Source organism: Tinamus guttatus, unplaced genomic scaffold (genome assembly GCF_059628265.1).
Source record: "Tinamus guttatus ecotype Peru unplaced genomic scaffold, ASM5962826v1 Tinamus_guttatus_pri_ptg000343l, whole genome shotgun sequence".
NCBI classification, from domain to species: Eukaryota; Metazoa; Chordata; class Aves; order Tinamiformes; family Tinamidae; genus Tinamus; species Tinamus guttatus.
Window position 1 is genome coordinate 120,668 of NW_028288877.1, and position 26,993 is coordinate 147,660.

A 26,993-nucleotide genomic window follows, 5' to 3' on the forward strand; every position below is an offset into this window, starting at 1 on the left:
CACAAAAGCCCACTAGAAACTTAAATTCATTATGCCAAGAGGATAACTGTGTTGTGTTGGTGGCTCATTTCAAGCAGCATTTTAGTATCGTTGAATCATTTTTCTGACCCCCTAGAGAAAATCCAGAGGAGCTTGCCTTTGTTTCCACACATCTTGAATGTGGTTCTTCTCTGATTCTCAACTTAGATATGTTCATAACATGAAGCAGAAACTGAAGCTCAGAGCAGAGCTCTGGTCAGGAGCTCCCGTTCAACTTCTTGATGTAACAGCCTGTCTTGGAGTCCTGTATGCTTCTGCTCAATGCAAACATCATGGAGCTATTCCAGTAGTTTTAGTCACTGAGGTAGCATTGAGTTCCAGTTCATGTGCATTGGATTAGTACCTATCACTAGTAAGTGTGAAATAATATACCTTCCTAGTAAAGCGCTTATTTCACATGTTTTTAAGCAAGTGCATGACAGAACGTCATTTTTATCAGCATCAGATCAGAACTTTTAAACAGCAATTGTGAAGAAGCCCACAAATATATCTCTTAGAGTTAGTTGGGCCATATGAATGCGGAAAAGCTTTGCTTTTGATTTTATCTGCAACGCAACCACCAATGTAACTGCACTACAGAGTGAGAATATCCATGTGAGTTTTAAATTAAGCTTTGAGAACACCAGCTGTACCAGGCCCTGCAAGCAAACTAGTGGAAAGAGCTTAGGTTGTGCATTTGGAAGATTGTTTGTCAAACTGATAAATGGATTTTATGTATCTCTGGGATTTCATGTCACCCCATCAAGTCTTGTGGTGATTTAATTATTTTGCTGGGGTGCCAGCAATATTGATGCAAATACGGTTCAAGCAAGGGCAGGAAATTGCCAGGCAATGGCTCTCAGCAGGCCATTCCCACTTGAGCCAGCATAGGCAAGTAAAAGCTGTTCAGAGTTTCCTCTTTATATCACAGTAAAGAAACTAGCTGCAATTAATCCCCGATGGATGTTCCAGGTAATTTGTCTTAGTCTCTCATTTTTGCTTCTCTATTATTTTTTCTCTCCTAACTTTCTAATGAATATCCCCTGATACCCGATTTCCAGAAATTTGTTTCACAGTCCGTGGCCTCCACTAAAAGTTAAGTGGTGTTCACAGCACTTGTGCTTCATTCTCTTTTCACTTTGTGAAACTTATCTTTTTATCTTTTATCTGCTCTTTAAAATCAAGATTAGTGGTGTGAGAATTGGTTCTGGATCTCTAATAAATTGCCTGGCTGCAGAGAGCTCTGGAAGTGTAGCATTTCATTCCATGGAAATCTCTTTTCTGGGACCTTGACATTTTCTCTTCGCAGGGAAGTGCCGCATAGCCAAGTTTATTTTTATTTGTGTCATCTCGCAAATTGAAATACAAGACTAATCTAATGCTTACTTCAGAGAGCTGTCATGCTTTTCAAAAGAAGGGCGCAATTACAGTAAGCTAATGGGCAGTTATATTTAAGATTTCTCAGTCTTGTCTCCTTTGAAGTGAATTAGTGTCTTTGATTCTCATCTTTCCCTTATTATAGCTGTAGAGTTTCTGACTTCACTTATCTCAAAGACTCAAGGTTATGATTACAGACAAAGCAAGAAGTACATCAACTGTGATAGATGGCAGCAAGTATTGCTGCAAAGCCTATTTTTCACTTAAATTGTTCCTTTCCGAGAAGTATATTCTATATATGTAGGGAACAGACAATTTGATTTATCTTTTGTGAGTCCTGATAAACACAGTAAGAGTAATTTTTTATGTTCTGTTTCTGGTCTGATTCTCCCTTGAGTTTCACAAAAATTGGTTTTGCACAGACCTGCATTTTTTAATAGTTCTTTGTAGGTGCTCTGAGCTAAATTACAGATCAAGTTCCTCTGCAATCCCATCAACAGTTTTAAACTGCTTTATATTCAAATATGGTAGCTGTAAGGAATGGCTTAGATATCTGCTAGAAGTCACCCATCATGTTGTTGTCCTCAGGAGCTGCTAGTGTACGGTGTTGGGATCAAATTAATTGCAGAGCAGCCCTTGGCAGTCTGTCAAGCACTTTGAATTAAATTTTCTTTTGCTGACACTTTTCTAAGTGCTTGCCTAGTTCTGAATCCATTCAGTGCTTGGATCTTCTCATATTATCTTTCATTGCTGTTCCACACAAGAAGTTAAAAGGAATTCCTTGTGCACTGTCTGGGCCTTCTTTAGCTTTAATTGCTTCCATTGGAGGTCCTAGTGCTTGTGCAGATGCCTTTGAGGGATTCCCCTGCATATTTTCTTTGACTTTGAAAAGCCCTTGATTTCATATCTTCTAATTAATGTAGATCCCACTCCGACCTCTCACTTCCCGTCATAAAAGTTCTTGTTATTTCTGATATCCCCTTTTGTCTGCTTCTTTGATACCTCTCCAGTAAGACAAGAAGTGTAGGCAGCGCTCAGTGTTGCATACAGCGCTGCATTTCTGACATCTCCAGCACTTGGTATGCTGCCAGAAAGGTCCCTTTGGGTTCCAATTTCATTCCCTGCTACATCAGAGGCCCCTTTTCCTTCCCTGCTCCCTGCTGAGTGGGTGGTTTCAGATTGCTGGGTATTACTGCCGCACATTGCTCCTTTGATTAGTGCTTTGCTGCTTCTGCCTCCAAGAGCCTGAAGGGAATGTTGCTACATTTTTTAATGCAGCATGCCAATGTATTCCCTGTCTGATAGTGCTGAGTAATCCTCCTAAAAGTCTGGTTTGTAATCCCTGTATTTTATCAGCTAAAATGAGTGAAGAGAGGATTTTCTGTTTACATAATACCAAAACTGGTCAAAACTTTCATGCACTCTAAATTTGACTCACAAAAGATTCCTGCGCTTTTTTTTTTTTCTAATAAAAATGGTGGTACTTCCAATGTGGGTTTCTAATGTGAATCATGTTTTCGATGCATTGGATGACCGCTGTGAGTAAATTCTGAGGCCTTCCTTCTTTATGGAAGTGTCAGTGTGAGCTTATCCATGTTTCCTCTGTATTCTTTCATTACAAGATGAATTTAGGGGAGAATATTCTTTAGAAAGGCCCTTGTGCAGAAAGGCCCTTCTAGAGTATTCTCTAGAAAAGCCCTTGTGCCCACAGTCATTGCTGTGGTAAATTGAGGTAAGGGTCTTGCCTTCAGGGCTGGTAACTCTTCTTTTACCCTGTGAAGACACTTTCCTAGTATCCTGCACAGTGCCAGTACCCTCTTCTATGATAATTAGCCAAGCAAGACAGAGAGATACTGAGCTTCTACTGGTTTAGGACTTGGGAGTAAATAATAATTAAAGGGGAAAATTTGAAGGAACTCGAAGAAGGCAGTATTTGATGACAGTTGCTGATTTCTGGGTACCTTTATAAATAGAAAAGTCAACAGAAGTGTCTTTTAATGAAGGATTCTAATGCAGTGCAGTCTCTTCCCTGCTCCAATTATTTAGTTTAATTTCTGTGTTATATACTTTACAAATGTTTCTTTCTAACTAGTAGAGCCTATCGTAATCACTGTGATGTTTTTATTTCGTGTCATGCATTGGCTCTCACTTCTCTCCCTATCTTCTGGCATTAGGTGGAGCGGATTTCTCCTTTGTGCCATTGCAATGCTCCTTGTGATATTCCCAATGTTTACCTTTCCAAAAAAGCTCCCTCCTCGGCATAAAAAAAGGAAAAAGAAAAAGAAGATGAACTCTGATGATGTTTCAAGTGAGGATGAAGTCATGAAAGAGAAAACAAATAGTAAAATACACGCAGACAGTGCCGTTCCTGCCTCTATGGGATTTGGAAAGAATGTTAAAGGTGAAGTTTGCTTTTAATTTTTAAATGCTTCAAATTTCGAGGTCATCTTGTAGGACTGTATGAGTGTAACTGAAGGCAGAATTCTGTCATGTTCTATTCCATATTGTGTTTTGCTGTTGAAAGAGGTTGTAATAGGTTGTCCTTTTTTGAATTCACCAAATGCAGTTCTGAAGGTAAGACTTCCTTTTACTCAAACTACTGGAGTGCATTTAATGTGCACTTTTCACAAATAGGCAGCCTATTCCCTTGAATAAGCTGTTGCACTTCCTTCCATGCTCTGCTCTGTGCCTGTCAGATGGTTGTGTGATACCTGTTCACAACACGACTGTGCACTTAGCAGTGTGTAGTTGTCGCATGTTCCTAAGCTGTCCCTCAGAGAATGAAGTGTTCCTCTCCCACAACCTAGGCAAAACCAATTCTAGTACATGTGTTATTTTATGCATTTGGACATATTAATACAGAAATATTTTAGCTCATATGTATTTCACGGCAGTTGTGCATTGCAAGTCATTTATTTTCAGAAGGGTAGCGTGAATAGTAATAGGGATTTTTATGTTCAATATGTACAAATATTAATGTGAAATCTAACAGTCAGCACTAATCATTGTTACAATGCTATGGGGAAAACGGCAATGTTAAAAACTGAATTAATGATATGAAGCATATGAATTTGGAGCTGACCGTATAGTCTTTACAGTGTCGTAATACTGAACAGTACAGGACAAGAATGAATTCACCTTAGTGCTGTTGTGTTATCAATACTGTTGAGTCCTACTTGGTTTCCCTGACATGACTGCTGGTTTGTGATAGCTGTGACTGTGTTTGTGGTAGCTGATAAACATGGTGGAACTAATTAAAATCATGAAAACTGTTATATTCTGAGGTGTAGACATAACTCAAACTTTGACTTTTGAACTCAAAACTTTGAGTTTGTTTATTGACACGAGTCAGTGTTACCTTTAGAGGGATATCAATATGGTTGACCAACTTTTTAATGATACGTTTATGATCCCTTCTTTTATCTAGTAGCCAACACTTACCACCATGAAAAACAGTTTTAAGTAATGTTTGCCCACATACATACAGGTCTACTTTGCATTGCATACTGATACTCTTAGGAAAACTGAAGTTATTGTCTGTTTCTATGGAAAATTACAAAAAACAGATACCATAAATTATATTGTGCTGATTTTATTAGCTCAAATAATGGCATCATAACCAACTCTCACAACAAGCAGGATAAACCTGCGATATTAGATTCTGTAGGACCTGGTCCTCTCTTTGGTTCTTGGTGGAACATAATAGTTCCTGGTACAGTCATCAATCCAGACTGTCTCAAGGAGTTGTGCATTGAGAGGAAGAAGGAAATGTTGTGTACTACTTGCTTTGAAGACTGTACCCCTGTACTTGTGACTCATATAATGTTTTCTCTTAAATTCATAAAGCTAGTTGGTTTGTTTTGTGTTCAAACTTAATAGCCTCCATTTGTGTTCAAACTTAATAGCCTCCAAACTGTCAAAAGTACTTCTGGAATATTCCTACTACACTAATTTAGGGAAGTGCGAAAGAGGGGCTCAGAGCCCCTTCCATGGTTTCCTGACACACTCATTCTGTAGGAATACAGGTTTTCAGGTAAGCTGTGTGTCTGGATGAGTTCACTCATGCTGATTCTCAACTTCCATACATAATTTCACCTTCCAGATTATGTTGTCTCACTAATGGCTGAGCAGATGTACACAAATCAACAAATACACTTTTCAGATAATTTTTCTAGTCCCTTTTTTTCCCCCCCCCACAGGAACCACAACTTCTGTACATCTGTTTTTAGTTTGTGTTTCTTAGGTATATATCAGCCTAAATGTATGCCACACCTTTTATTAACAAATTCCTTTATGAATATTTTAATGACAGTCCCAATATTATAGTTTTGCATTTACAACCCTTTTTATTTTCTCCAGAGGAGAAGCTTCACTGTCTGGAAAACGGCAGTTAAAAACAGCCGTGTAGTCCACATGTTAGAAAGATACCAAGCAAATGTAGGTAATACAGTGAGAAGTATTTTGCTATCAGCTGATAATAGCTTTCCCATTAGGTGTCGTTTACCCTGGCAAAAAGCAAGCTTGCACTATCATTTAATTATTTTTCATGTTGAAGTGGGTTTTATGGAATGAGATCATGCCTCAAGTATCTCAGTTGAGGTAATTTCACTCACAATGGGAATGAAAAAGGAGTCACGTGGCTAAGTCATTTAACATTGTTTCTTTTGAGCTAGGATGTGCATTTTGTACTTCCCTTTGAATTTCAGGGCCTCATATTATGCCAAATTATTTTATAGAAAGATGGGCAGGAACTCTACCTAGGCAGTAGCTGGGAGACTGATGATTTAGTAAGTCGCCTTTTCTGTTCTATACTTCTAAATATCACTGATACGGTATTCTGCTAGGAATTATTTTTTTCCTTATTTATATGGAAGTAAACAATTTAAGAGGAAGAATGCTTTTGAGGCAGGTATCAAAAATTAGGATATAGGAGTATGAAAATTGGAATGGAGAAATGAAGTTAGTATAAAAAATGTGAGCTAGTGGAGGTGTGTAATGAAGAAACTATGGTTTAATCCCATAGGCACGGATAAAACATGAACTTGAGCAGAGAGAAACACAGTTTTCCTTTATTATGTGGATACAAAATAAAACCCTAGGATTTTGTACCAGGGAAATGAATATATTACTCACCTGAAATGTGCTGATCTAAACTCTGAATGGTCTTTGCTTTTCTGAAAAAAAATGGCTGTTTGGTGCTTATATAGATATAAGTAAACCAATATCACCCCGAGCTATTTCTTAAATGTGGAATTTCCTTGTCTACCAGCCCAAACGCTGTTCCCAGCCAGGTTGTACTGGGGTAAAGGTACAGAGATAATTTAGTAAATTTAGTAAAAAAGAGATAATTTAGTAAGATTCAGAAGAGCAGGAGGAAAATACTGGTCTATGTGCAAATCCTTGTGGAAGCTGATTGAATGAGATTGCTTAAATGTTATTTGTGTAGAAAATGAAACACGTGTGGCAAAGTATTATTCTAGAATGAATGCCTAGACCTGATTGATTATGTTTTAAGCAGTATGTTTAAAATATTAATGTGTGGCTGAAAATGTGTATTCCCATTCTCATAAACAAAGTGGAAATTCCATCTCAAATATTGCCTTTGCCTTGTAGTCTGCAAGAGCAACAGCTATTTCTGAGGGCTTCATCTGGATTCAGCCTCCCTCAAATCTGAAGACTGGGATAGAGCTGTAGGGGCTTGACACAAAGGGAGTCCTTTGAATAATTATCTGTAATATCTGCATAAGGGGGTTTCTTGAGGGACTGGAAGAAGATAGTGCTGCAGACTGGGATATTTTATTACCTGTTTTATGACATTCATGCACCACTTTTGGCTAGATACACAGGAATAGGAATAAAAGAAAATACATTAAGAAAAAGGAGGTAAAGTTGGAATTATTTGAGTTTTTATTGAAATTTTGTTACAATGTTTTAAGAATTTTATACAGTGTCTACAAATATGTGCCTTGTTTCATATTCTCCTCAAGTTATACTGCCTTTCCCTTGCAATGAGTCCAGCAGTGGTGCAGTACAGCAGTGACAGAAAACAAATGCTGAAAATGCAAGAAAACTTATGTTTTGATCAAAGATCAGGAAGGGAATCAAATTACCAACTAGTCAGCAGAGCAATCCAGCAAGGCAGGTTCCAAGTTATGCTTAAAAAGTTACTATATATATATTTTTAAAAGAAAAATGGGAAAGTTTAGCCTTTGAATTGCTATCCAGCAGAGCAAGCATGTTTGAAGTCATATTAGAAGATCCTTTCAGTTTTCAGAATGTAGTTGATAGACACTTGCTCAAATGACAAAATGATGGAAACTGCAAATTCTCACAGTTTTCTTTCTCATGTATATTGTAAAAGTGACAGATGATGGGTCTGTTAGAAAACCACTGAGCCCTAGAGGTTTAATAATGACCTTGAAACCACAGACTAAGCCTATGGCTGATTGATAGACCTTACAAAAATAACATGACATTGAAATGTTTTAAATGCATGGAGGGTTATGTAGTACAAAACACTGGCTCCTTAAAGTTGCCAGCCCTCTTGCTTCTTAAAATTAGTGTGCTTGGAAAATGTAAGATATTTTATGTCTCTTTTCATTATATATATATATGTATATTTTAATGAGAAATCTAATAAAGATTCTGTTACACAAGATTTTACTGTAATCATACAAAGAAAACAGGGAAAACCTAATTATGAATGTGTATTTTTATTAATATTTAGTATCGTTTCCCCGTATGCCAGTCAGCTCCCCTTTAGAAGTCGCAGAGAGGATCAACTCAACCTGTTACAGGTCGGGTGTATTAGTGCAGCGTGCAGGAATGCTCTGTTTCTGGCCTCTTAAGAAGAAGCCTTCACAGGATTAAAAGACTTGTTAGAGACTTGTGTTTGTTCCAAGACAGCCTGAGTGTTATCTACTCGTCTGTAGAAACCCAGTTTGAAAATATTATTTCTCATATTAGTAATGGATGACTTTTGTACCAGGCACTCAGTATCCTGAAAGATGTAAGTAGGAGCCAACAGAAAGAACACGTCCTCATTGGAACATTTGCCAAAGTGTAGTTCAGATCCAGTTCTTTTAGGTAATTAATTCTTTAGTATTTTTACATCAAAGGTTCTAAACCTTAAACTTTCCTGAATTTCTGTTTTACGAGGAAGAGCTAAACCTTACCATGTATTATGACATTTTGACTCTTTAAAATCATGAGATTTAGCAAAGATTTTGGACTTAGTCTGGGCCAAGGACTTTCAGCGCACCGTTATCCTGATAAAATGACATTTCTTGCCCTGATGTCCACTCTTTTGAAAGTTACTGTCTTATTATTTTTTTCCACTTGTATTCTATTGTGAGGAGCTGCCAGGTATATAAATGTAGCTTTTTATTGGATAAGATTTGTTCACAGTCACTCTTGTGCCAACACTTATTCTACATCATTGTTATCTGCTTGGGAGCATGAAACATGAAAGACATTTGGTTGTGTTCCTTTCTCAAGTGCTCTGGGATTTTTGGAACAGTGGTACTTGTGCACAGATACCCTACCTGATTCTGATAGCTATGAACAGTTTAAATGCCGGTGTAGACCCATGACATGGCTCAGAGCTGAGGCTTCTCCCGCTGTTACTGCCCAGACGTGTTCACATATATAAGCAGTTTTCAAACACATACCTTTATTCTTTTGCTGAAACTTTGATAGGGAGGACAAAAATCAAACAAAAATGCTAGCGAGAGCATCCCATCTGCTTGATGCATCTTGGCAAAATATGGGTTAAAAAGAGCCTTGGTTCTCGTCCTTTGTTTGCTTTTTGCATCCGAGCCCCCTTCAACTGAAGCAAAAGGCTAACTAAAAGGAGGCACAAAGCAGAAGATGACGAGGTAGTCCCATTTAATGGTACTGTAGAGCTTTGATTTGTTTGTCCTTTTTCATTTCCTCTTGCACAGTGAGATAACACAATTGATCAGCTGTGTTTTGAACCGGCAGCATATTTGCCAATAAGTTCTAATACTCTTTTCTGCTTGTGCTTGCTGCAGTAATGACTTTCCAAAGATATTTATGTACATCTGCAATACAGTTTCTGTATATTCACACTGATATCACATTGCCTCTTACTTGTGTCACCTTGTTTCTTCCTGATTGGCTATTCTACACTACCATAATTAAAAAAAAAAAACCCTAAAACTGTAGGTGCTTAAAAACATGAGGATTTGAATATGAGTCCTTCCTAATAGGATTTATTCATTACTTATTTACACCCAATTTTATTTTTAGTGTTTAATATTTTTCTTTGTAGAGGCAGCAGGAGAGCATTTGGCCACATTACAATTACACATTCTGTCCTCATAATGAATTCACTCTAATTTCTGAGGACTGGCAGAAGCTACGATCGGTGCAGTCAGACGACTTAGGTGCTAATTCGCAGTCTGACAAGTTTTGACATGACAAGAATCTAAATTCTGGTTCTTTTATTTAGACAACCTACTGAAGTCACTTGAGTAAGTGAGACAGATTTTTGCCTTGGCAGCTTTTAGCAGTCTCACTCAGGAGTCCTGCTGTTCTGCACTTATTCAATATCTTACATTTCTAATGGGAATTCTGGTCGTTGCATTCAGTGGGCTTTAGTTGAGACCGTATTCAATTTCCATACAAAGAGAAAAGCAAATGAAAAAAGCCCAGACTACATTAGGCTGAATATAAGATTTGCTGAACATTTGGCCTTGTAAAAACGCCAACAAAACAAAACAAAACAAACTATTTAGTAATCACCTTACAAAATCGCCCCCCTTACATACTCCCCCCCGCCAAAAAAAAAATCTTGGATGCAGTTATCATCATCTTATGATGAACATCTGATATCGCTTCAGGACTGAATTTAAGGTATTGAAGTGCTTTTTCAGTTCCGAATTTCATCTTTTAATATTTGAAAAAATTATGAATACCTTTTCCATTTAAGTTAATGAGAACACATCGCTTTTGGTTTATAGTTTTCTTCCTTCTGGGGGTATTAAATGAACTGTGGATATATAAAATTTGTTGATACCGATACCATCATTATGCTTTATCTACATGTGCTTTTTAATTGCATTTTTTTTAATTTAAAAATCTTTTGATATCCTTTTCAACTTAGAATATTAACCCTGAATTCCACAAGCAGACTTTTAAGCAAGCATGTGGTTTGTTTTCCTTGTGTGGTGTCAAAATTCAGTGCTGCCAAGCTCAGCAGTGTGATATGCCTATGATCTCCCACAAAATTTTGAAATAAGACATCAGTATAATTCCATATTTGTGACATATTCTTGCTGTTTATCCTTTCTTTTAATGCTACCATGTAGACCCTGTTTCTCCAGACAGATTTGTTAAAGCAGACGTCTGTTCTATTTGTGAAAATGGGGCCGCAGCCCCAGGGTGACACTGTAAGACAGCAAAAGAGCAAACAAAAGAGATTGCAATCCAAAATATGTGCTCTCTTCCTTCCACTTAGCAAATGTAGCCAGATGCTAACAAGCCATTAGCTACAGTCCATCTCAAAGAAAATCAATTTGTTTTGTTTCAGTTTGCATTTGATTTTTTCACTCATGATTTATAACATTCATTTGTCATTTTTTTTTGTCATTTTATAGAGCTTCCAAGAGCAGCTGTCAGGATCTTAAGCAACATGACATTCCTTTTTGTGAGTTTGTCATACACAGCTGAGAGTGCCATTGTTACAGCTTTTATTACCTTCATTCCCAAGTTCATCGAGTCACAGTTTGGCATCCCAGCTTCCAATGCCAGCATCTACACTGGTAAGGCATTGCCATCTAGTATAATGTTGAAAGTTGTTGTTCTCTGACCCTGATCAGTGAGATAAATCAGTATGGACAGAAACCCAAAACTTGCTTTGGATCGCAAGTGATTGCATCCAACTATGTGCAGTCAGTTAATGACACAAACTGCTCTTTGATGTTTGCTTGCTATGTTTGTTTAGTGAACAACTAAATAATGAACTCATTTGTCTTGTTAGAAGAGTTTGGGGTGGGGGTTGCATAAGACTAGGCAGTGATATTTTCTAATATGTTCATGTCTTCTGGGTGGGAGGGAGGGGAAGAAACAAAAATAAGCTAGAAAACCTGTAGGCATTGTTGCAATTTGTGTAGCTTAAATTATATTTTGAAGCTATTCTTATTTTATATGATTTTTATTTCTGCTTTGATCCTTAAAAAATCCTAATCTTTCATTTTTCCCAGTGACCAGTTTATCCAGGCTGTCCTCTGCTTATTCATGTCTCCCCTTCAGGCTGGTGCTCTCCTCAATAGTTACATACTAAGACCAGGCACCCAACAGCACAGTCTAGCAGAAGAGCTACCACAGCCCTCCCTTGTCTCTCACTTTGGTTCTGAGGCTCCCTCTTCTGCGCTGCCCCTGCCACCCGCTGCAATGTGTAGCCACATCCAGCTTTGGATGTAGCTTGAAGCTCAGCTTTGTGCTACTCTGAGGGAAGAAGAGATGGTCTCAACCTGCAGCTTCCCTAGGGAAAGCAGTCCTGGCTACAAAGTGTTGTGCAGAACTGGGGCCTAGGTCATGGAAATCTCCTCCTAGCTGCCTCAAAGACTCTTGGCTCAATCTGCAGCTCTTCTTCACTTGTAAACATCTTTTCTTTTTTGCCTTTTCCATTCTGTTTCCTACACAGAGTAGTTGCTAATTGCTGGGTGAGTTAATTAATTCTCTGCTCCTGCAAACTGGGGAATGGGGACCGTGAGGAATCAGCCACTTGCCCCAGCAGTGGAGACAGAGTTACGGGAACAGGGTAAAGGTATGAGGTGAAGCTTATGTCTGCATAAGTCTAGAAAAACACAAGAATTAGTAAAAGAAAGAGCAACAAATAGCCAGAGATGTCACATGAGAATCCTTTGTCATCTGTGGTGACTGGAAGAAAAGCTGAGCAGAAACTCAGATAAATACCGTGAGATGAGCGCTTGCTGGGGAGCTGTGTAGTTTGGGCTTTTCTGAAGCTCTGCGTTTTCTGTAGGGCATGAAATCCATGTATTCTGTAAAACAGAGGAAATTTAGGTTCCTGGGACTGTAATTCTTTTTCATATTTATAGTTTCTGCATAACAAATGAGTTTTGCTTTAGTGATTTATGTCATTACTGGGAGTCTTGATGGAATTGCTGTTTCAAAAGTCCCTTCATTCTCAGTAGAAACCAAAAATATTTTTCCCAGCTCCTAAATGTTGCATTAATGTTAACAGTTGTAACTAATTTTCTGGATTATTTTTATAGGAAAAATGGGAAAAGAAAATTTGGAAATACGGTAGCAGATTACTACTAGATAATCTAGTAAATGACATTTCCAGTTTATAAACTTTTCTGGTTTAACCAAAGGAGGACTTAGAATTTGATGCATTTGTGCTCTGTGCGTGTACAGCTGAGATCATCTGCTTAGTCTCTTCAAATGTGTGTGATATAAGTGTTGTATTGGGCATTTTCCATCTCAGTTCATAAGCATCTATTCTTTCATTAAGTTTCCGTTTGTTTCTTTTGTTTTTAAACAAACATGGCATTAAGCATCAGTAAAAATAACATAGTGCCAAATTTCAGGTCTGGAACTTGAGCAAGTTGTGCTGCAGACTTGCCCTTTTTGTTGCTTTGTTTTGCAGGAGAAAAGCAAGGGGCATTCGGTCTTCGGATTTTCTCAATTCTGGAAAAAAAAAATAAAAGAACTTTAGGTTTCAGGTAGATGTTTGACAAATCCACGTTAAAATTTCAGGTGGTTTGGCAGAGAACTTGTCTGTGCAGAAGAGGGTTACAGTTCAAATGATTTGTAATCAGAAGTGTTGCACACTACGTATTGTAAAGCACTACTCAGAGAAAATGGTTAAAAAAGCCTTGGTTCTAGTTTTATTTCTGAATGAAAAAGGTGCAGTATGTTTCTGAGACAGAACTGGTTCGAAAATCTCCTCCACGTTCCCTCTGGAAGCGAAGCCTTGTTAGCAAATACTGCAGTTTTCTGGTACCAGGCTATTAGTAGCTGTTAAGATCATCTTTTGCCTCTGTGAAAGGCCTCAGGTGCTGCAACATCCCGACGATGACAAAAAGGACAAAGCTTGAAAATTGCTGACTGAAAGCTGATATTGCCTTGCAGCACTGTACAGAGCAGTACATTTGGCACACCAACAGTTGCTGTAAGCCAAACTGTCGTTATGAAATGAAGGAGAGCGCGCTGCAGCAGATCCTCAGCTTTGCTCCTCCAAGTGACTTTGGGAGAGCGGGACGTGTGTCCTTGTGAGATGTCCGGGCCTTGCCGTGCCCTGGGAGCTCCTCTGGGAGCGCGCGGTGGTGACGTGGCTTTGACAGGATGGCGCTTCGGGTCTCACATGCCCCACGGGAAGGAGAAGAGGGCGGGGATGAAGAATTTGTACTGCGGGCAAAAGAATTTCTCAAGCTCCCTGACACATAGGAAAGAATGAGTTTCTGTCTGCTGCTTTCACCACAAGTAGCTAAATCTGCAGGTTCATTCTCCTGCCCTTCCAGTCTCCCAGAGAGAGAGTTTTGCTATTCCCAAGTCCAGTTTTCAGGGAAGAATTTCTCTCTGTAAATCCTGGACCTAGGTTTTCCCTTCCCCTTCCAACCTTCTCAATGATGGATAGCCTTGGAGGGCAGTTTTCTCATACTCATCTAAAGGAAGAACCACTACTTAAATCTCCTGCTTGAAATTAGCTTGCTGTGTTTTGAAAAGGTACTAGATAGGGACCTAAGAAATTTCTCTTCCAATATAAAGGCAGTCAAGAGAAGAAGAAAGAAAAGATAAATCCAAGTCAAAAAGACATGGAGAATACAAAAGCTTAGAAGATGGAAGTAAAAGAAATAGCCGAGGATAATTTATGGGAATTAAGCCCTTACTTTGGGCTAGCTCCTTAGTTGATGTAACTGATGTAGCCTAGGCTTCGGTCCATGGAATATGGAGTATCTGATGCTGGTGTTTAAAAGATTTTGCAAAGGATTCTCTTCTTCCTTCCGTGTCTGCGTGGACTTTTCTGAAACAGATTTCTTAGAGTAGGTTATTCATGGTAGACTTTGATTGCTGAGGTGCTATCTTGTTATTTCTCATTTTGATCTAAAATGAACATTTTCTGGGCAAGTGAAAGGACTGGAATTCTTTCCCTTGTTCATCCTTTAGTCATTGAAATGCAGGGAGGAAACAGTTTTGAATACTGTGAGATCATTTAACTTTCCTAGAAAGAGTTTAAATTCTGCCCTGTTTAAATTTTGTTCTTTGGAGAAGAACTCTTTCTGATTCTGTGAAGGGTTATTATTGAGAATCTCCCTGATGGAATGACATTTTATTTTATTTTACAAACAGTTATACTTTATATAATGGCATTGGTGATGGCAGTAAAATGACATAACAGCATTGGTGATGGCAGGATAACTAAGATGGCAAGTCTTTTTGCCTTTCATGTTAACTTTCACAATATCAACATTTTAATAAATGCAATGTGTCCTTCACAAATTACCTTCAGACAAATTATCAGAAGATGAGAAGGGTTTGCAGTAATATTACATATATTTTCCAGTGATAGTCTTACAGGCCTCTTCAAAAAGAATAAAGCCAAAAATTTAGGAAAGTGGCTTATAATGTTTAGCTTTTTCTGCCTAAGATGCAGCTGTCAAAAGTTACTCAAATTCCATATTTCTGTGTAATGTATCTTTATTAGCAAAGACCTTATTTAAAGACCTTCTGTCATGCCAGTGAGAAGCAAAAGCCAAGAAAAGCTAAGAAGTACAAGAAATCTGTTAATAGCTGCCCTGAGAAGTGACATACTATCACACTTCCCACCTTAAGTCTGTAACAGCAAAGCAGCAGGGATTTAATCTATAGATACGTCTTTTGTGTATTAAACTCACCTTCTGTGATTTGATTCCAAATCCTTAATTTCTTAAGTTATGTTTGATCATAGTTTGCCCTGCGAGTGCTTGTGTTGAAATGTGTGGGAATGTGTTGAAATGATATGGGAAAATGCTGCTGAATAGGAGTAAAGTTAGGAGAATCCAGAGAAGGCAGGCATGAAACTGATGCAGAATTCCCTGCCAGGCTCATTCATGCACCTCATTTAGGCAGGTCTCTGCGGCTTTGGGTCAACACATTTGCTTCACCTCAATATATCATGAGAATAGAAAGAGGAATATTCATGCCTAGGTTTGGATTTCCCCAATTTTTCCGTAATTAAACTTTAGCAATATGTATCCCTACTTCACTTTCTAAAATAAAGCAGTATTTCTGCTTGTAGAGACAATAGTTCCTTTATAGTGCTTTGGCTGCTGGTAATATCAGAAGGAGTCTTTTATTAATTCTTTGACAACACTCCAAAGGTTTGAAAAATCTGACTCATTTTGCCAGTGGAGAATCGGACAATGGAGTTCTCAGTACGGAGTTCGTGGTCATCCAGTGAGGGAATGAAGCCAATATTTACATTTTATTCTCTTTCTATAGGTCCTGTCTTAATCTTGCTCCAATTTCTTCCTGCCAGGTGTCATTATTGTCCCAAGTGCTGGTGTTGGTATTGTCCTAGGTGGCTACATTATAAAAAAGCTGAAACTTGGTGCGAGGGAGTCTGCAAAGTTGGCCATGATCTGCAGCGGCGTCTCTTTGCTGTGCTTCTCCACTCTCTTCATTGTTGGATGCGAAAGCATTAATCTAGGCGGCATAAATATACCTTACACAACTGGGTAAGTGTCTCTGAGTTATCTGTAGCAAAATCAGCTTTTTCCATGAGCATGGTAAAGAAATGTAAAAATTGCTGATGGGCTGAAGAATCCACATGCTCGAGTCAGAATTTGGTATTGCCACATAAACACACACTGTTACTGTGTGGCTCTTCTCTTTTGTGTTTGACTTGCAATGAAGCCCATGTAGTAACTTACCTTTCTGGTGGCTGGAAAGATGCTTTAGAATGGTAGAAAAAAAAAGTTATTTTCACAAGAAAATACCAGTAGTATCCTGTTTAGGTTACTCAGAGTTTAGTTACTGTTTCTTGAAATGTTTTCTTTTTCTACTCCTGAAAATCATGAAAATAATGAAGGGATTACCAAAGATTATTCCTGAATAGGTTAATTCAATATCATCGTCATGTCTTAGCTCTGCAATCCCCAATTGACAGAAATCATTTACACAAGCGGCATTAACATCTTGTGATCCTGAGTCAGTAAAGGCTTGAGGTTTGAATCCATTGGAAGTTTTATGAATGTACTCCACCACCTACCAAGGATACTGACTAGATCAAAATTTATACGTATTGAGAGTGAAGAATATAGTCTTAAAGGATAAGGAGGTGTAGAGACAGGAAGATAGGAACTGGAAGAGAGGGATGTGACTTTTTTTTTTTTTTAAATGAGGGAAATCTGGAGGCCAGAGAGTACTAAAAGTGATGGTGTTTCACTACAAGATGTCTCCTTAGAAGCCTGATGATTAGGATTTTCTTTTCTATGTTGCATATTTGCTTTTCCCTCAAAGTACTCTCTTCATGTAGCTTAAGCACAAGAACATAGTAGACATCTGAGGAGTACCAACTTGTGTGGAACAATGGTCGTCACTTTCCTTTTGTATCTGATACGATGTCTACCTTTTATTTGTCTCTACTTGCTGGGTATCCATTTGAATATTTTATTATTTGAATGCTCTGTTTTGGACTCTACCTTTTGAGCTCTTGGAGAGACTGTAAAAAGAGTTGTGTGTCAGGAAAGCAGATAAGATGGTGAAAAAGAACCAAAGGGTGAGCTAAGTGAAGAGCAAAGAGGAAGACTGGTGTGCAAGGGAGACGAAAGCAGGCACTGCTTACACAGAGAGCATTTTGTGTTGCATGTTTTTGGGTGTTGCTGCTTTTGTGCTGTCAGACCCCATTCTAGAGCAGGAGAAATCTGCAACTGAAGAATCTGTTGAGTTCCTGGAAAGCTGGGTAGCCCTTTGGGCCCTTAACGCCAAGAGTGAGAGCTCGATGCCAAAGGGCTGACTGCAGGAGGCGGTAGCACAGGTGACACATCCCGGTCTGAGCGCCCGAGCCTGCAGGGAAGGGGGGTGGAAAGTGGGTAAAATACATGGATGATCCACTTTGTGACAGACTGTGGTGGCGACAAAGAATTGAAAATTATTAGAATTAACTGCAGTGCATGTAATGAGTGTGAATGTTCTGAGTGTGAATGTTGTCTGGCTAATGAGAAAGCTGTGCTTTTTTCTCTATGTGAAAAAATACTGTTTAATTTTAATCTCTTTCTAAATTGAAGTAAATGGAAACTATTGTTATATGAGTACTGGAATATTTTAAGACTATCTAATTTGATCTTTGCAGTAATTTTTTTTCCATATAACATGAATCTAAATAAGAGTATCTACCCACAGCTTCAAATAATTTACTTTGTAAGGAACTCTTTTGCTTACACATGAAAGAATGGTATTGTTTGTGTAACAAAAACTGATGCTTTCATTTCCAGGTTTAGTAAAACACACCCTTCATTCTCTAGTTCCAGAGCAGTGCAGCGTACAGGCATCAAAACCAGTACAACAAGCTAGATCAGATACAAGAAGGAGCACAACTGTTTAGTTCCAAGAAAATTACTATGTGTGATAACCCTACCATGGTTATGCCAGTTCTCATCTCTGTGTACCCTCCTTGGCAAAATAGGCAGTGATATTTCATAAACCACTGTGACGTTTTATTACTCACTGTGGCTTTGTGCCTGGATCAGGTGACAGAATATGGATGGAGAGCTGGAGGTATGGAGGGATTAGGATACATTGGCAAAGCTTTTCTGCAGTTTTGTGTTGGACAGCAGCAGTGTTTCGGTTGCGGGGGTGTCATCAGCAGTTCTGCAATCAGGAACGTCAAGGACCCCTCTGCATGATGCATCTCAGAAATTCAGAACCTCTTGTTGGGTTTCCTGTGCCTTGTCATAGGGGGCTATTTCATTTGTTTAATGTTCGAAAACGCTCAGGGAATCTTATGCCAAGCTGCAAACTGGCATTGCTCCTCTTGGATAATAACTCAAATTAGAATGAGAAACCCTAAATCAGGGAGTTGTCTCCTGGCAACCCCTACAGAGAGGCAGAAGGAAGTTCAGATTTGTGTCTTAATAAAGCAGAATAAAATTGAATTAAACAACAAAGTTGAAGGAAAGCAGCATGCAGCCCTTTCAGAAAGAAGCTCAAACTCCTCTGTGCACCCACTGAAATTCTGTGATAGGAACAAACACCCCCCAATTACCCCAAATAATAACTTAGTGAGAAAGTGCAAGTGACACGATAATGTAATAAATTAATTTGAGCCTAAACCTCTGTGGTTATAGCACATTTCTTGATTTTAAAGATTTGTTGGTGAGATCAGTAATTAATTTATTCAGGTAAATAGAACAGCAGACACAATGGGAATAAGTCTCAGGTCACATATGTATTCTAACCACATTGTAATTGCAATTTCTGAACAGCAGCAATCTGAGTACTTTGCGTTTCAGAATGGCCTCCTGCAACGTGCTCAGAACTTCTCCCTCATCTGGTGCTTTCAAAACTCCATGTGCAAATTAAACACAGCAGCAGTGCAGTGAGGGAAGGAGAAGCAAGACACGCGACAGGCAGCAGTCTGTTATTAAGAGACCACCCTCATTAGGAGACAGCTTAAAGTTTAGTTAAAATGTATAATTGACTTATTGAGGCACCTATCATTAAATTGAGGCATCTAACCTTAAAAAAAAATCTTCTTTTTGCTCAGGAACGAGCAGGTCGAGTTTCTGTTGATGCTCTCGCAGGTGCTGCGGTGCCGCAGCCGGTGAGAGCGCTCGGTTTGAACGCAGCGGCTGGGCCGGACAGTGGCACCACAGAAGGGATCCAGCTGAGGCGCTGAGAGCGCCCCTTGTTTGACAGCGACACAAACCCAGCGTCACTGCTGGCTGCAGCCTGCAGGCCCAGCTGCAGCTCCTGGCCGTAGGGAGGCTGCAGGCCTCGTATCCTGAACGTGCAGGGCCCTAAGGGTTCAGTAACAAACCACAATTACTGTTGTGTCAAGTTAGGATACATCCTTTCTATCTCAGAGCCCAATAGTAAGACTATAGAAACTTAGTGGTGAAGGTTTGTCTCTTTTCCTGTGTTACCTTGGTGTTTTTTGGTACTGTAGTTACTATAACAGTCTAAATAGGAATAAAACCATGTGCACACCAGTTTTCTGTTTGGATGTTACCAGAACAAGGTCAGGCACTGGGAACTTTCTCACTTCATTTTGTTTAGACCGTAACCTGCTGGGGACAGGGTCCACCTTTTCTAAAAAATAGGTGCACATAGCCCTAGCACAGTGTGGTTCCTGTCCAAGCCTGAGTATCCACAATAACAGGCCGCAGCCCCCCAAACTCCAGGCAACATACCCTGTCTTACTCTTTCCCTTGTCTTGTTTTAGTCCAAGACCATGACCTTGCCTCAGGGTAATACGTAGAGGAGAATAAGAATTTAGACTGAAAATGTTGGGAAGCAGAATCCCTTTTATCATGAGTCACATCTAAGAATGCTCTGCAGTAACTCAGGGGCCAGGACACTGTTTTCGCTTGTGCCACACAAGGTCAGAAGACAGGATTAGTGCTGCATTTTCAGCTTGCTGATGGAAAAATATATGCCTTCAAGAAAAAAAAAAAAGGGAGAACTCTTCATGAAAATCTGTTACAATATGGTGTGCTATGTGGTAGATACATGTGAGGCCCATGAGGTTTACAAAGATCTGCGTTAGTAGAGCTTGCACCCAGCATCTGAATTCCTTCATTAATTTCCCATCACCGGCAGAAGAGTGAAGACAGAAGGTAATAAAGATAAAAGGACAGATGTCTTTAAAATGTCCATTAATGAGATTTTAGAGATGGAGCTAACAGGTGATTTTATCTATCATCTGTTCTTGAGAACAAAGCAGAAATTCTCTGTGCATACAGGGGATTTGCTATAAACAACAACAAAGGTAAACAAATGCTAACAATAAATCTTCCTGTTTTTTTGCTGAAGTAGAAGAGGTAGAAAGCTGCAGAGACACAGCTTGCAGTAGCTTATTAATAACCTGAGTTTGCTTTGTTTTTCTGTATATACAAGGCATCTTGGAAAGAAAACAGAAGTATTTCAAATTAAATTTTCACAGTGGTTTCAATTCCATTTCGAGGAATTGAGTGCTTTGTGCTTCTAATTTCTTGCATGCATTTCATTCACCTGTATTTTTAAGCTGATTTCCTAACCTGTGTGTTATGGTAAAATTCAGCAATGTAGCCCCAGCCAATTAGTCATGGATGGAATGGAGCTGGGCAGGAAACGGGCACAAATTCCATTTACAGCCAAAAATGCCCTCGCTGGAAGCAGGGGTAAGAGGCCTTCCAACAAGGGCAACGTTGGTGGAGGAGAACTTGAGCTGTGATTTCCCCAGGAGCCCGGGGTGCCGCAGACCTGCCCCTTTGCTGGATGAGAGGACCCTGCTGGAAGCTGGACCGCGAGGGTGCTGCGTGGAGTGGCGAGGCTGGGCTAGGTGAGCCCGAGGAGCACGGCAGGGATGTGCAGCTCTGCAGGCCGTGCAGCTCCCAAAGTGCCATCTCTTCTTGCTGTGTAAAATTTCTTTCATCATGCTGCTGACATCAGTCTGTTCCTGGGGGATTTTTTGATGAATTGGGTATTTTCCCCCTGAACAAAAGGCTCTGTCAAGACATTACTGGAAAAGTCCTGTCTGTTGCCATGTGACATGTTGCTACATATTGCTTTCTGAAATCCAGCGTGATATAATAAGGCAAGTTTCAACTGATAGCTGAGAGGGCTACAGGACCAGTATCAGTTCTGGGTATTCAATTTCCTGCTCAAGTTGAAGCTTGTTTCTAAAACTATCCCTTGTTTATTTATGGCACAAGAAAGAAAACATTCAGAAAGTCTTTGGTAAATGTCCAAGTAGACCATAAAGTGCAATGTAGTTCTAAGAGCTAAATTTATGAACCTGCTTTGTGTGCTGTGTAGACACAGTCAATAAATATTTAAGAGCTCCTTAGTAACTCAGCTGCAAAAATGCACAGATAGAAAGGCAAGCATTTTTAGCAAAAGCAAATAGTGGTGTTTAAATACATGAAAAATGAATCAAGTGGAAGCCACTGAGCAGCAGCCACAGCGCTTCATGTCACTGCTGACAGGAGGTGACAGGTAGCGCAGGCAGCGGTCACCCCGGGTGGAGCGGCAGCCTCTCATCACCAGCAGCTTCTCATCTAGTCAGGCACGAGGACGGGTCGGAGCAGAAGAAAATCCCTGGTGATCTGCGCCGTAGCTCGTGCACCGCAGTCCGGGTGCTGGATGCTCACCCTTGCGACAGCCCTGCCCGTGTACCACGACTGTGAAGACCAGCAGAGCTGTCTGCAGCTGCTGCAGGTGGTGAGCGTGGATGCCCAGGCCCTGGCACGCAGCCCTTGACCCCTCTGCTGTGGGTCCTGCCTGGCTGAATTGCTGCTAAAGCTCTCTGCGTAGCTGCTGCTGTGTTTATAGCAGAGGGAGTTGAGCTGCCTCGTAACAAGTGTGGCAGCACCGAGTGCGCTGAGAGCAGGGCAAGCAAGCCAGCGCGGGCAGCTCCTGTCGCCCGGCCTGGATGGGCTGTGCATCCCCACGTCACTGCCAAGGCAGGAGTTTTGCATGTGCAAATAGCCATGTCCTAACAGAGCTCAGTACCTAGATCATCTCTCAAGTCTGCGTGGGTTTTGCAGGGGCTGACCAGCATTCGTCCTCAGCGCTTCCCATCCGCTGGGTATTGGGCTGCACATGAAGCAGGGGGAACATGGGAGGGTGGCGGCAGCCTCCCTTTGACACGCAGGCCCTGACCAAAGTCCCTTCTTGAGGATTTCAACACATGTATTCCAGTTGGTGTGAAAGGGCCTTAAGTTCTGCCCCTGCGACCTTGCTTCTTCATTACATTCACCTTGCATTCAAACAACTTACTTCATTTTAAATTGGGTTTGCATATTAAATCAGTAGACTACTTGACAAAAGATGCACCGGAGGACACTTTTAGCTTTCTTTTGTGAAGAAAGGCCAGCTATTTTAAATGTATCAGCTGGGAAGAGGAAGGAAGGACAGCTTTGCATTACAGAGTTGAGCAGAGTTTGTCTCCTGGGAGAGGACAGGCCATAAATTCCACATTTGAGCATTTTCAACTGTTTTTGTTAGTAGCTTGGCATTTAGTGTATTGGTTTCCTTCTGTGGAGCTTCCTCTGAAGTGGCAGGCTGTCTCATGTATAATATTGAGAAAACAGGCACCTATCTCAAATTTGTGGAGTCCATTAGGCCAGAAAACATCTGGAAGTTGTTCCTCTTTGTGGGTTCAGACCAGTTTCACTGTAGCTGTGATATCCCTTATTCTGGGCAATGGGCACTCTAAGCACTTCAGACAGGGGCAGATGGAGCATTCAAGAAAGTTGTTGCAAAACACCTTTCAAAATATGCTGATGACTCACCAAAGGGTTCTGTTTATCATTCATTTCTGTAGTGAAAAAATACAGAGAAATATTATCCAAAATGGCTTTCTCAAAGCACGAGCTTTCTTCATTGTTCAGCTATCCCAGGCTTTGGCTATGAAGAGTCTTCGTTATGATTGGAAAAGACCTTCAAGATCATCGAGTCCAACCATAAATCTTTCAACACCCTGACTGCTAAACCACGTCCCCAAGTGCCTCATCTACATGTTTCTTGAACACTGCCAGGGACACGTCTTCAAAAAGACAACCCAATTGCTCTGGAAAACCCGGGAAGGGCACCGTTGTCTTCTGTTGTGCAGTCTTGCTCTGTGCTTTCGTACAGCTCATTAAGCAAAGTAGGTAGTATAAGTTAGAAATGTTTAGTAAGAGTATGAAAATTGGTAGTGCCTTGTATCTATAGCTATACCTTCAGATCATAGAATCATAGCATCACAGAATGCTTAAGGTTGGAAGGGACCTCTAGAGATCATCTAGTCCAACCCCCCTGCACACGCAGGGTCACCTAGAGCACGTGGCACAGGGCTGCGTCCAAGCGGGTTTGGAAGATCTCCAGAGAAGGAGACTCCACAACCTCTCTGGGCAGCCTGTTCCAGGGCTCTGTCACCCTCACTGTTAAGAAATTTTTCCTTAAGTTCCTGTGGAACTTTTGGTGTTTCAGTTTGTGGCCGTTTCCTCTAGTTCTGTCAGTGGCTACCACTGAAAAGAGACCAGCACCATCCTCCTCACTGCCTCCCTTGAGGTACTAGACACTGATTAGATCCCCTCTCAGCCTTCTCTTCTCCAGGCTGAACAGGCCCAGCTCCTTCAGCCTCTCCTCATAGGGCAGATGTTCCAGGCCCCTGATCATCCTCGTAGCCCTGCGCTGGACTCTCTCCAGCAGCTCCACATCCCTCTTGTACTGTGGAGCCCAGAACTGGACACAATACTCCAGATGTGGCCTCACCAGGGCTGAGTAGGGGCAGGATCACCTCCCTCGACCTGCTGGAGATGCTCTTCTTAATGCACCCCAGGATCCCATTGGCGTTCTTGGCCATGAGGGCACACTGCTGCCTCATGGTCAACTTGTCGTCCACCATGACACCCAGGTCTTTCTCCGCAGAGCTGCTCTCCAGAAGGTCGGTCCCCAGCCTGTACTGGTGTCTGGGGTTATTCCTCCCCAGGTGCAGGACCTTGCACTTGGCCTTGTTGAATTTCATGAGATATTATGCAGGAGTTAATATTAGATACGGTATATTTCGTTGCAATTGCAAAGATTCACTAGAGTTTGCAAATGTTCTCACTTTGGCATAAAAAGCCCCTGAATTTATTTTTTTCAGGAGTCTTCTTGTGTTTAGAGCTTACAAGCAAAATAGTGTAAGTAAGTGAGGACTCTCAGATAAAGCTGGTGAGAGCCAGATTCAAAACATTCAACTGCTTATAACAGCTTATAGACTGATGGAACAATTGTTGCCATAGGATATTGTGGATGCAAAATGTTTAGGCTCAATGGGAGAAGTACATAGCAAAAAACCACCACCACCCGTAACAAAACTCAACATATTACATCTTATTTATGTGTGTATACATATATATATGCACATATATATATATGAGACTTCAGAGTCATTAGAGGCTGAAGAAATACAGAAGCTGGAGAAAGTAAGTTAAGAAAGCTTGTCCTTCCGTAGTCATCTGCTTATGGCTAGTGTTAAGGACAGGCCATCGGTGATGAGACAACCATGGTCTGAACAGATGTTTTTATATGGTTCTAAACGACATAAATATTTTAAAGTAACATTTGTGAAAATGTGTGCATACAAAAAAAACAGGCTTTAAGTTAACATGTAGAGAACAAGAGTCCTTAACCAGCCGGGAAAGGGAGGACACTACGATGCCATAGCAATTAGCTATGTAGCTGAGCAATCAGCAATTGAAAGGGTTACAGTTAATGCAGTGGCTTGTTGGAGAGAAAGTGGGTAACCGGAAATTTTGAAGAAAGTATGCATGTTAAAAATAGTTAAAAGTACCTGGCTTTTCAAAATGTTACTTGTCAGGAAAAAGAAATTGTTTATCACCTACTTTTTAATTAGTAGGGGCTTCTAGATAAAGAAGATTGGGCATCTTGAATCCTATGTTGTCAGCTCTGTTAAGTTGCGTCTGGTTATGTCAGTCTGCTTTTAATTTGGGGAAGAACAATCTAGTATCCCTTTCATCTTCATTTAGCTCTTTTGTTTTGTCTTCCTTTGTTGCTGTATGATCATATTTTATACATATAGCTATACAGTTCTTTTTACTGTGTTGTGGCAAAGCAGCAACTGAAGAAGTAGATGACCATCTACTTCAGTCACCCCAGATCAGAAGCTCTCATGGTGACAGGCAGCTGTCAGCTTTAACCAGAGCTGATGCCATTCCACAGTGCAGAAACATCCTGTTTGCCATGGCACTTGGCCAGTGAAAAATAAGAAGTTTCCTGCTGTTGCTGTTGTGACGTGGGAAACCAGCAATCCTTCAGTGTGTGCATGTTCCTCAGTTTTGAAATTCTCTTCAGTCCAAAATAGAAGGACCTTCTGAGTGCACAGCAAAACCCTTCTGCTTTGGGGACTCAGAAGGCTGGGTCTTGGCAGGATCGAGGAGAGTGGTCCGGGAAGGTGGAGCTGTGCTTCTTTCACGTGCACTCTAGTACCAGCACAGTACGAGATCTAGAGAGATTCCTGTGTGTTTCAGAAACACGTGTAAATGCATTAAGTTTTCTGAGCAGTTGTTGGTATGTGGGAGGCAAGGCGTATTAGTTCACATAATACTTACATCTCATCACTGGGCCCTTCACTAGTAATAACCAGTAAATCCCTTCAACTTAAAATAGAAGCGTAAAATAGTGCTGTCTTAACTGTTTAAGAGAAAATCAGGGGGAAAACAAAACTATTATGTTGACAAATATGATCCAAGATTTACATTTTGGAATTATTTTTGTATTGTGTTATTATCTGATAGCCTGAGGTGCTCTCCTATGTTTTCTTTTTAATTTTATCCATAATCTAGAGTTAATGCTGCTTTTCTTCTGATAATCAAATATACATTGCAGAATTAATGAGTAGGACGTTTTCTCCCGCTAAACCGCAGGACCTTTGTGCTTGCTCTATTAGCATGTTGTTTTTCCTTTCTCCAGTCCCACTCTTGCCATGGCCCACAGGAATCTGACCGGGAGCTGTAATGTTAACTGTGGATGTAAGATTCATGAGTACGAGCCTGTCTGTGGATCAGATGGAATAACATATTTTAATCCTTGCCTAGCTGGCTGCATCAATGGTGGAAACCTTAGCACAGGGGTAAGTTCTTCCCACAGCCACCACATTCACTCCACGAGTAGCAAGTAGCCCATGCGGTCCAAGGCAGAGCCAAGAACCTGGGTTCTGTAGCAAACCCTCTGAAGCTTTGGAGAAGTTGTTCTGAAGGTGACTCAGGCCTGAGTTTTTCCAAAATACTTTTTTTTCTTGGCAAATGTATTTCCTGGTACGACCATACAACAAACTCTTCCAGTCACAGGATACTGGGGAAGGACATTCTGCTGTTAAAGCCACACCATGGAAATTTGGCAATTTCCGGAGCTGGGCATAGGAAAACAGTGGAAAAGGTGGAATCTGGCCTTCCTGTTGTTATGGTTATACTCACTTAGTACAAAAGACAAACTCTTAAATTTTCGTGTTACAGAATTCTCTTCTAAAAAAGAATAAGCAAGAGAGACAGGAAACAATATAAACATTGATCTTCTCAGGACTTGATTGTGCTTTCCAGAAAGCTTATTTATAGTGTATCCATCTTCTAATTTGCAGTGCTGAGCCAAGCAGTGAAACACGAGAATGTTAGTTCAGAGCTGTACTTTCTTGTTTTTGACAAGATAATGTTCTAAAAATGAGGGTTCAAATGTGATTCCATTTAGAGCAAATCAGTTTCTTTTATAGTTTTCCTTTTTAGAGTTCCTTGCTAGATTTTGGTAGAAAATTGCTTTGGCCCAGTTGCAAAAAGCCTGTGAGTATCTGGGTAACCTTCCGTATCTATGTGCCTTGTACTTGCACTTTGTTGGACTGAGGCCATAGGTTTGATCTTCGCTATATTTCAGCAGATATCAAACTA

At 40.4% G+C, this 26,993-nt stretch overlaps 1 protein-coding gene across 1 annotated transcript in view; it reads left to right on the forward strand.

The window, feature by feature from the left end:
• SLCO5A1 (solute carrier organic anion transporter family member 5A1) overlaps window positions 1-26,993 on the forward strand; it is a 62,438-nt gene that overhangs the window by 29,719 nt on the left and 5,726 nt on the right. The window contains exons 4-7 of the mRNA XM_088529742.1: window positions 3,570-3,796; window positions 11,016-11,180; window positions 15,905-16,103; window positions 26,029-26,188. Coding sequence (XP_088385868.1) covers window positions 3,570-3,796; window positions 11,016-11,180; window positions 15,905-16,103; window positions 26,029-26,188 — 751 coding nt within the window. The remainder of the gene's footprint in view (window positions 1-3,569; window positions 3,797-11,015; window positions 11,181-15,904; window positions 16,104-26,028; window positions 26,189-26,993) is intronic.